Below are 11310 nucleotides of genomic sequence, written 5' to 3'. Positions count from 1 at the left end.
TATTAATATTTTCTTTATATTTTGATTTGACTTTAGTCAAAGGTCAACGTCACTGTGACCTCACTTTATGCATTTTTGGACATAACTCAGTAATTCATAGACTAATATATGACAAACCTTCAGACAAATGTCTAAAATGATGAAGTGATGACATTTTATATCCAAAAGGTCAAAGGTCATACAGTAGGTCATGATAATGTTAATGCAAAAACACTTTTCTGGCCATTGTTCAACACTGTAAGTGAGGAACAGGAGGTGAAACTGTGACCATATTTCCTGTAACTTGATTGGTTGGTGGAGACAAACAACCACAAGGCAGGAACTCTAGTTTTATCTTTAACTTATGTCCAAAAGTTATCTAACATAACATTAGTATATAAATATACCAGTGAACAAACATGAAACCAGTCATCAGACACTATGACACAAAAACCATTAGATAAGTGTCCAGACTGTGTGTGTTATTCATTCATTATGTCAGTCCGGACAAAACAAATGTATTTAATGTTTTATACAAAAGCAACAGCGCACACACACAACACACACCGTGACACACTCTCGAGGAGTCAAGATGATTGAAGTAGTCAGACAGATCAGTCCAGAGAGAAACAACAATCTCACAACAAGGTTACCAAATGGAGCGATTGGCACGTCTGTTTGTTCATGATACAAAACCTCCAACACAGATTACTGGATGAAGAGTTCATCACATCGACACATCTGACAGAACTGAGTTTCACCAAATCAAAGAAGGAAACAAACTAAATAAGAGACTTTCTAAATGTTTGTGGCACAGATTGGATTTTTGATGTGACCGAATCAACACACAGGAACATGGCATTTCTCTTGAAGTTGTAAGTCTTTTTTTCCAGAGCTTTAATGCAATTATTTGTATTTGAAGAGTTAAAATCAAAACAAAGTTTTTTCTAACTACCAAACCTACAAGTCAGTACTAACCAAACATTTTGCTTTTGGTGGTTGGATTATATGTAACTGTAAAATATCCTCTTTATCATTTCAAAGGTAAACATAAGACTTCACATGCTCATGGACTTAAAGCCACAGACAGACACTTTCTTTCACACGTCAAAGCTGCAAAAATCAGATCTGTGCCACGATGAAATATAAACTGCTTGTGTGTTTTTCATGCAGCTTTAGTGGAGGTAAAGCCACTGGTGGAGGGAGAGCGCAGGGTGAGTGTATTTAAATATTCAAAATGTTTATCTGGTTTTACAGCAGATCGTCTGTCTTCTGGGAAAAAACAACTCACTTGTCCAGGTGTGGAGGTATGTGCTCGCTCAGTATGTCACTTCAGTTGTTTTTGTGCACTTGATACTTTAAGTCATTTTTATTTGGACTCTGGTTCGCTAACACTAACAAATGCAAGTTTCTTAGTAAATGGGACAATTTTAAGCAACTGTGCAGAAAGAAGTTTTATGTGGAAATTTCCCTTTTAACACAACAATGTAACTAGACCTCAGAGTGAAGTGCAGTTTTCATCAGCAGGTGTTCACACAATGACATTTTAACAACAGTAAAAAAAAAAACTACTGGACTATTAAGTGTGATAGTATTTTGACAAAAGAAGTCTTCACTCAAGGTCCACTTACTACCTTTGTATAACTACAGGAATGCTACAAAAACCCCACAGGATCAGCAGCTGCACCTCACAGGATGCTGGGTAATGTAGTCTCAACAGAAATAGAAAAACAATTATAGTATGAAATGTAAAATTAAACAGCTGGTAATAATCATTACACCAAAGAGGTGTAAACATAAACATAATTGAATACAGTATTAAAACAAACAAAAACCCAGAATTAAACCGTTCCACACAGAAAAGGCCATAAATAGTAAATACAGGTGTTTTTCTGTGTCACACATGACAACAGTAGAGGTCAGGTCCTTTGATGCCACTTCAGTCACACAGTCTGGATCTAAGGCCAGAAAAAACATAGTTGAGAGTTTTTCTAAAGCCGAACAAGAAGCAGTTCTGGAGATTATGAATCAAAGTGATGCAAAGATCAACACTTCAAACTACAGCAGGTACAAACAGAGAACAGAAGCTCATCTGAGTCTGACATGGATTACTGAGAGGAAATACTGTTTCTGAGAAAGAACGTAAACTCAACCTCTTGACTTTGTATTTCATGACGCACTGTCAAGACAGGAACAAAACACACACATACACACACACACACCTGTGTAGCCCGAGAACAGAGGTCGTCAAGTTGTGACCTACATCAAAGATGTCTGAAGAGTTCAGACTCTTTCAGTCTAAGCTTTGAGCTCAATGTTAAAGTTAGTGTGTGTGTGTGTGTGTGTGTGTGTGTGTGTGTGTGTGTGTGTGTGTGTGTGTGTGTGTGTGTCTGACATGTTCATATGTTAATGTACATTTGGACCCTTGGATGTTAAACAGGGTTTCTGCAGTGTTCAATATAATTTACCTTTTCACTATCATACTGGTAAAGATGGAAACCCAGTTGGGACAATAAGGTCTACAGTTGTTCATTAAGTTCATGTATTAGTTGACTTTCATATCACATTTTGTCACTTACTTCCCAGCTGCATAAAACAATCATTTCTAATAACATCATTAATCAGTAAATGTGGCCTGGACACAGATAAGCAGCAGAAAATGGATGAATTGATCGACCAATTTAAAAATATTTCAGTCCTAAAATCAAAATGAGTGGATGAGCTTCCTGGCTACTGCAGCACAATCCAGACACACTTGAGAGATGTATGACCTTCTATGAAGTAATAACTAACTGTACTGTGGTGCTGTCTGTGGTACAGCTGGACATTTAAGGCTTTTAATAAGTTGTTTTCTGAGGCAACTGAATTCGGTGTTTTTCAACAGATTCCTTGTTAACATGCTCAAACTGCAGAACAATGTCCAACTACAGCAGTTACTGTATCATGGTGATATAAGGTGAACTGAACCACATTGTCTTGCATAGAGTCATGCCACTAACTACAGTGAGCAGAAACAGTCCTGTTGTGTAAATCACAGTCAGAGAGTGACCAGAGAATCGTATGTCATCTACAGTAACTCAGGTGATTGATACATTGAACCTACAGACCAAAACCTCCGACAGTAAAATCACTGGTGCAAAAGGAAATGTAGCCTCCCTCTGTCCAGAGAACGCTAACAGAGCCTGGGCACTCCCTCAGTAAAGAGTTACTGGAACACACATCAGACTATTCTCAGGCTGCACAGTCCTTAAAGTTTTCAAACAGTGAGGCAGTGAACACCTGCTGCCACTTGGGGTCGCTGCAACATTTACTACAGACTGAGGTCTAACTACTGGAGCACAGTGTCCCCAGTTTGATCTGCATCAGAGAACTTGTGTTCACATGACAGTAGCTCTGACTCCACACTGTGTTTCTGTACACGAGGTCTGACTGTAGAGTCCTGAACCACAGCGGGAAGCTGGACCTGTAGGACGGAGGGTTTAGAGTGTCAGAGATAGTCGTCCTCACTGGACGGCTCATCCTCATCGTAGTTGTAGTTGTGGCGGTAACAGTTGCTGGGGCCTTCGCCGGGGTCGTCGCTGCTGGCTGCCGAACTCTCCCCCGTGAGCTTTGACCCTTCTGAGCTAGCAGAAGGACTGCGGCTCATCCTCCACAGCTGGTGGGCAAAGGTCCGCCCCCAGCTGCAGTGCTGGCCAATAGGGCGCAAGAGTCGGATGAGCTCGGTAGCCTCCTGCCAATAAGAGGTTCACTTGCTGTGGCCCCGCCCGGAGCGCTGCTTGTTCATGGTGGTTAGCATCTGACTGATGTAAGAGGTCAACAGGTCGTCCATCTTGTAGCCCTGCAGGTGTGATGGGAACACACATCAAAAGTAAAGATAGTGGTTCAGCAGAACAATGGCCCCCGTCAGTGATTTATTAGATATACATTAGATTATCAGATTGTTCAGACTCATTTCAGCTGCTTTATATACTGTGAAGTAGTTTAGACCAGTGGTTCCCAACCTATGGGTCGAGTTTTGGGGATCTTGAGATAATTAATTGGGCAGGGAAGAAGAAAAAAAAAAAGTCCTACTTCTCAAAATTGTATTCACTTGTTTGTTTTTTGTGAAATACTGGAATATTTTACCTCTTTTGTCCTTGAACAACTTCATTGACATGGCTTTTTTGTAAGGAGTGACAAGCAAAAAAAGTTGGAAATTACTGGTCTAATCTTTACATTGTATTTAATAGCTTTAATAACTGTAAAATCTGAATCTGTAAAGTAACTAGTAACTATATCTGTAAAATAAATGTGCAAAGTAGAGCAGTAGAAACTACAATATCCTGTGTGAAGTGAAGTAGTCAAGTGTAAAGTAGCAGTAAGCATGGGTCGCCTTAACCCAATATTTCCCGTCACTGACTGAATTTTTTTAACAATGAGGAAAAATCTGGACGCCGTCCGTCATTTTGACAGATTAGAGCCGAGTAAGACTTCAGGTTCTGTGGCATCACACTCGTGCAGGCAGAAGCACAGATTACATTGTGGACATTCTAACCAAATTCCCTGAGAGCAACACGTCTTACTGACTCAAGGCCTTGGAGGGCATCTGTGACCACAGAGGGGGGCAGCCACACCCTCAGTACAGAAGGAGCACGTGCTGCTTGTAGGATCGGGAAATCCCATGTTCACAGAGTCTTACCGACTTGCACTGATAATTCCAGCAACGAGAAAGTCTAATGCAAAACCTCTGACAGTAAAGTCCCTCAAAACTGTAGTGAAGTACTGTACTTAAAGATAGATAGATAGATAGATAGATAGATAGACTTTGCTGTTTTTCTTTATCAGTGTTAAACCACCATGAATGAAACTACACTTCCTGGAGATTTTTTATAGGCTTTTAATGTGAAAAATCTACAGGAACTGTTGAGTTTTACTTGAGACTTAACTTTAATCAAGAAAACTGATGGAATTAGTGCTATATATGTGTTTGTGTGTGTGTGTGTGTGTGTGTGTGTGTGTGTGTGTGTGTGTGTGTGTGTGTGTGTGTGTGTGTGTGTGTGTGTGTGTGTGTGTTGTTGTCACCCACCAGCGAGGTCTCACACAGCAGTTTGCTTCCTCTGACCAGGTTGCCGATGGTGATGTGGAAGTAGGTGTTCCCACTGCTCCAGTTGGAGATCTTGGTGAAGGGGTGTGTGGTCAGGATGTCCTGCACAAATACACAGAGAGAGAGGTCAAACCTCGCCCCCCCTCCAGTTAGCCTGGGCTGAGTGTATGTAATGGGAGATTAAACAGGGATCTTTCTGTGTTTACCATGATTTAAACCCTCACATACTGAAATCAGCCTTAGAAATCTGGCATCACTTGATCTCTTATTCAAGCACAAACCTTGGACTTGGGGTCGATGAGACTGACTCCGTGCTTGTTGATGGCGATCAGCAGGATCTCTGGGTAGTTGGGCTCTGTGGTTTGCTAAGAACAAAGGATAGATATTTATGTTGTTGTAGCCACTGATCACCTTGATCGCCTTTCATATCTTATCACTTTTACACGTGAAGCAGTAATGTTTTATATCGAATCTTTCTGTGACAGACAGATGACACCTGAGAAGTCAGGATGTCTCATTTCAGCTGTTTCCTCTTGTTACGTTTGATAAAACTGATGTCAAGACAAGTGAGTGAGGACTGCAGACAGGAAGTGGCAGGCTCCCGTGTTTTTACCTTGACCTCGAAGAAGGCAGAGCCAAATGTCGGCCATTTGTAGATGATCTTTAGGAACATCAGTTTGGCCTCTTCCCTCGATTTACCGGCCTGCTTGTTGAAGTATGCAACCACAGACTGTAGTACACACACACACACACACACACACACACACACACACACACACACACACACACACACGTATTAATTATTAAGCTCCGTTCAGTCTTCATTACTTAATGCAAGATTTTGATTGAGTGGATACAAATGCAGCAACTGGCATTAAAAAAGTCAAATAAAAATTAAACTTACTTACTATACATATTTATTATACATCAAGCATATTGAATATTTTGAATGTTTGTTAGATTTCCAGAGTTTGCAAAAAATAAATGAAATTGGGTTCTCTTTATCTAGTTGCGCCGCTGTACCTGACCATAATTTCTTCTTTAAAACAAGTCTGACAGTAACAATTACTTTTAATAGAGCTGACCAAAACAATATTTACTGTGCTTTTACATTATAAAATATAAAATTGCACATAATTTGACCCTTGGATACAACAAGGTAAAGGAAAAAAGTATAGAAAAAAGTTAATATTTATGTCAATGTCAGACTACTTTGTCACTGGAGTTTTCCAGGTTTACCCTTTTCCAGTCATCCGGTGACATCTGACGAATGAGATCCTGGGGAACCAGCTCCCGCAGCATCTTGGGAATTGTAGGAAAGTGGGATTTGTCATCCTCAAACTTGACGCGGTAGATGAGCGCTGCAAGTTGGAAAACCTCTTCTCGTGAACACTTATGGTAGCCACGCAAGTATTTAGGCAACTCCTGAGTAAAAGAAGAGTTGTTATTTATACAAAGGTAAAGTATGAGTGGAAATGTGACTCATAATCATTTTAGAACATTTTGAAACAAATTGCCAAAAGATAAGTAGCAGATGATGATTAAAAAAACTTTGGAAGTGAGTCTGTGTCAGCTGAGACAAAGATGAAGTGAAGTGTAAAGGAGCATTTCTGCCTGAAACTGTATAACTGAAGTATTTTCTCCTGTCTCTCAGTATAAATATCATAAAACCAACCTGGTAATAGTGGAAGATGGAGTCAGCGAATGAGTCCTTCCCTGGAACTGTGTTGGTCCACAACTTCTTCATGAAGAACACCTGATAGGTCAGAGAGGGAATGATACCTGCAAGGCGGGAGAGAAGAAACACAAGTGAGATTCAACCTAAAAACTGCTGTAATATGAGTTTTATCCAAGTGCAGGTTTGTTCTAACATCAAAATCATGATGTTTCACAGTCTGCAGTTTGTGTCAGGACAGGACAGAAAGTCTCCTGGCAAACTCCACCAGAGCTGAACCGCTGAGACACCGGCAGAATCCGTCATCGTGATAACGGGACACGGCCTCCAGGACAATCCACCTAGATCCCGCGTCTCCAGGGTTACCACGGCAACCACAGCCACCTGGGTTCCAGCCAAGGGTCTCCAACTACAGCGCAACTCACAGTAGGCCGGTCTTAACACTCTGCTCATGACTGGGTTGATGTCGAAATATAGTAATATTTAATCATCAAACCTAATTCGTAGATGTAGCATCATTAGCTGTATAGCCATAGTGTATAGCCATAACATATTCTCTCCCACCATTGCCAACTCATCACACTGCTCATTTCATTATTGTTTTCATCTTTATGATTATTACACCTTGCATTTACTCTGTAGATAGTAGTTTAGTTAATAAACTCCTTTATTTACACCCAGTTGTTGTCCTGTTGTGTTCTTTTGACGTAGAGACTGGAGATCCATTGAATCGAGAAGTCATGGCTTCCGATATGAGATTGATAAATTTATCAATTAAGTAATTCATTGTCGTCCTCCCAGAGGAGTGGTGCCTTTCAAAAAGAGCAAATTCTAAAATATGGTGTTAACGCTACAACAGACCAGATTTTTTTTTAATGTGGTAAAAACAAAACTGACAGTGACATCGATACAACAATATCTTTACTGCCACAGAGGTAAAACAGATGTTGGTACGAACCGTCTTTAGCTGGTCGAGATTTTTTGATCCAGTCTGTCAAATGTCTGACAAAGTCAAAGAAGAAATCTCCCTCTGGCACACTGATCACCTGCAGAATACACACAGTCAGACATATCAGCTTGGTGGCAAATTAATCAATAAAGTAATTACAATGTATCAAACAGAATTCACTTTTTAGATGCTGTAAAAATGTGTTTTACATTATTTCTGTCTTCATTTAAATGTCATGCAACCATGAAGTTGTTATATATTTTTTTGATCATACACAAATTACAGTAAATCTTTCTGGTGAAACTGAAGATCACTAACACATGAAGGACATGAAAATAAACATTTGGCCTTAAGATAAAACAAGGTCTAAGGACATGAGTGACAGCATAAAATGAAGACACAAAAAACAAATGTCTGGTGAGAGGACTGACATGATAATAGCATGACCAACACCTCAGTGAGACAGGTCATATCCCACCTAACATCTCTCCTCCTATCATTCACATATCCTGACCTGGATAACCGGCTTTGAAAGCAGTGACAGGTTTTGATCATTGGTGTTGTGCCTCTGAGCGCCTGACCTTGTCTGAGATCTTGACGAAGAGGCTGAAGCCTTCAGGAGATTTGAGCAGCAGCCTGGTCGAAATGTTCTGGCAGAAATCCTTTGCTTTGGTGCTGGACTCCACCTCAAACGCCTGCAGGTTTGAGACGAACAATCAATTAAAACAATCTCAGTTTTCAAACATAACTTTCTGGTCAAGTGTGAATTACATGTGCGTGTCGTACCTCATCTGTGTCATCAGGAAAGTAGACTTTGTGGAAGATCTGGGTTGTCTTATGTTGGATGGCCTCCACTTCCACCAAATGAGGGGGATACTTCCTGGAGCCGTTGCTGTTACCGGGACAACAACGACAATTAAGCAGAAAAATGAAAGGTCAGTGCAATTGTGTGTGATAGAAACAGAAGTTTTTATTTCACAACAACATATTTCTCCTGAGTCTATTAACTGATTGAGTCAACTGTCAGAAAAATGATCTACAACTATTTTGATAATAGTTTATTGTTTTGAAGCTAAAATGCCTCTCAAAAATGATTTCTGCTTTTCTCTGTCTTACATCTTTTGATATGTTTATGTCATGCCATCTTAACATGGTGATAACTACCTCACACAATTCCATGTCCCGAACTATCACTTTAAAATGTGTCTCTTTTGTCTTAGCTCTTTTTAAAACCAGATGCATAAACCAGCTGGCCAGAGGTAACCATTCATTAATTGGTAAATAATCAAATGCCTGGCATATGTAGTTATATCCCTGTATCAAACAACTAGACAGTTCAGGCACCTTTCATTCAACAATAATCAGTCAAAACAAATGAAGTCTTAAGTTTCACCGTAGTGCTTTGTGCAGCCTCTGCATGCAGTCTCCAGAGAGCGGGTGGTGTTTCTTGGACTGGAGGAAGCGCTGGATGTGCGGCAGCAGCATGTTACTGGGTGGAAACAGACCAGTACACAACCAAAGCAGCTCCCAGCCTTTCTCCTCACTGTACCTGCAGCAGCACGAAACTCAGGTTAAGCTTCTCCATAGAAACGCAGTATCTGCTGTGAGTGCTCCATGCCGTATTACTGCACTAATACTGAATGATTAATGTACACTGAACGCAACAGATTGGTCATTTGTATAGTATTTAGCATTTAGTATTTGTGTGTATTTTTTAGTAAGTTCACTGTTTATGCTGGAAAATTTTGTGGATAATTTCTTTCCAAAGAGTCAGTGTGTCACTGTGAACCTTGAATTTGCACCAAGATATGATCGGTGATTATTGAGGAATCACTATAGTGTCAGTTTACACACTTGACGTGATTGTCAGTGAGCTGTTTGATGATCTGACAGTAGATCTCGTCTTTCAGGGGTTCGGCCTTCAGCGCTCCTTCAAAGATCTGGTCTGTCAGCTCGTTGACTGAGCGCGTCCGTTTGGACGGGTAGTCGCCCATGTACTTCATCATAGGTGGGACAAACGTCAAGGAATAAAACAGCCTGACTTCAAAGTATAGAATGTACATGAATATCTGGATGTGACACAGAGGGTAGAGACATTTCCTTACTGAATTCTCTTGCTTTTTATTAACTATATAAAATAATAAAAAGCACTTTGATGTCCACGCTCAACACAGAAATCAATGTGTCAAACTTAAAAAAAACATTGAAGTCAATAGTCCATGATAATTTATAGAATTGTACATATATATATATATATATATATATATATATATATATATGTTTATACATATATGTAAATATCTTTGAATGACAACAAAACCTTAGACACATTGTATACTGTGAAAATCTGTGATAAGTATGTAATTAGACAATAATAGGACCCTGCAGACAGAAGCCCTAAACTAAAAGTATGATGCCCTGTGTCTGCCAATGAGTGTTTTTAACGTGAAACTGCTTTATTCAGTGTTTTTACCGACTTTAATTGTTGGTCGGTTTGTTTTGGAGAGGAGGAGACCTCTGTTCTGCTCCCATCAACAACCTCCTGAATAATGAACACTGAGGGAATCCAAACCTAAATATAAAACAGTAACGATGTTTGACATTGAGGACAACAACTCCCATGATCCCACACTAACTAACAACATCATGGACTCCGTCTTTTGTTATTGCTGTGATTGAGAGCCACTAGTGGCAGAAAAGTGTGCTGAACTTTGTACTACTTTGTAAATGGAAAGTAGTTTGTTATCATCTTTACTTTACATAAAAAGAAAACAGCCTAAAAAATGTGAACCTGGCAGAGTGCGTACCACATGGATTTAGTCGTAACCGCAGCAGACAACCCACAGCCCACCATGTTCTTGTCTTCCACATCTCTCCCCGGCCTGGCCAGCCTGTCTCGTCACTTTACAATAGTGAGGGACCGTAGCGTCCACTCGGTCCAACATGAGAGGATGAAGAGGTAGTGTATTCTAACCTCTTGTCTTGTAAACGCAATGATGGCCGAAGCCCTTGGCAAGCGACCATCACCACCACCCGTTCCCAGCAGGAAACCAGCGGCAGAGAAAACTTACATATAGCACCTTTAAGTAACATATATCAAAGCTGAGTCTTTGCTGCAGCACGCTGGGCGCAAATCTGGGCAACTGTGGGCTCCTCTTTCTACATCCTTTCCTGTTTCTCTCCACTGACTGTCAAATAAAGGAAAAAATGCCATAAACAAATAATAGTTAAAAAAAGTTGTCAGTCAGCAGCGGCTTCACATCAGCTGTTTAAAGGATATCTATGAAGGACATGCAGGCGTCCTGAGCCAGCTCCTCGTGGTTGACGACCTTCTTCAGCAGGGGCTGCTTGAGCGGCTCTCTGGTGCAGCTCCACATCTTGTCCTTCCCGCGATTCTTAGTGACCATCACTCTGCTCAGAGTGTGTTTGGGAGGAGGCCTAGAAGAAGCAGGTTACATCGGTGACATGCCGACATGACTGCATGCCGATCAAAAATGAAAATTAACCACACAATTGTAATCACACGGCACATACTTCCCTCCTGTACAAAGTCCTTCACTATGCCTTTATAATGTGAGATGTAATGTTGGAGAAGCGTGAGGGAAGAGTCCTGTGATAACTTCT

At 40.5% G+C, this 11310-nt stretch overlaps 1 protein-coding gene across 3 annotated transcripts in view; it reads right to left on the bottom strand.

The window, feature by feature from the left end:
- Positions 1-3721: 3721 nt before the first annotated feature.
- myo7a (myosin VIIA) overlaps positions 3722-11310 on the bottom strand; it is a 51102-nt gene continuing 43513 nt past the window's right edge. For 2 of the 3 annotated variants that reach the window (XM_022738511.1, XM_022738510.1), the window contains exons 38-49: positions 10967-11124; positions 9541-9694; positions 9080-9235; positions 8473-8578; positions 8268-8381; positions 7696-7783; positions 6738-6844; positions 6302-6487; positions 5676-5792; positions 5344-5427; positions 5045-5164; positions 3722-3817 (exon numbers count right to left, since the gene is read on the bottom strand). In XM_022738511.1, the coding sequence (XP_022594232.1) occupies positions 3725-3817; positions 5045-5164; positions 5344-5427; positions 5676-5792; positions 6302-6487; positions 6738-6844; positions 7696-7783; positions 8268-8381; positions 8473-8578; positions 9080-9235; positions 9541-9694; positions 10967-11124 (1483 nt within the window). In that variant the 3' untranslated portion in view covers positions 3722-3724. The remainder of the gene's footprint in view (positions 3818-5044; positions 5165-5343; positions 5428-5675; positions 5793-6301; positions 6488-6737; positions 6845-7695; positions 7784-8267; positions 8382-8472; positions 8579-9079; positions 9236-9540; positions 9695-10966; positions 11125-11310) is intronic. The other variant, XM_022738512.1, reaches the window with a different exon arrangement.

Source organism: Seriola dumerili, unplaced genomic scaffold, assembly GCF_002260705.1.
Source record: "Seriola dumerili isolate Sdu_G_001 unplaced genomic scaffold, Sdu_1.0 BDQW01000036.1, whole genome shotgun sequence".
Taxonomy (NCBI): domain Eukaryota; kingdom Metazoa; phylum Chordata; class Actinopteri; order Carangiformes; family Carangidae; genus Seriola; species Seriola dumerili.
Note: the sequence above shows the minus strand (reverse complement) of the source record. Positions and strands in the feature narration are given on the sequence as shown.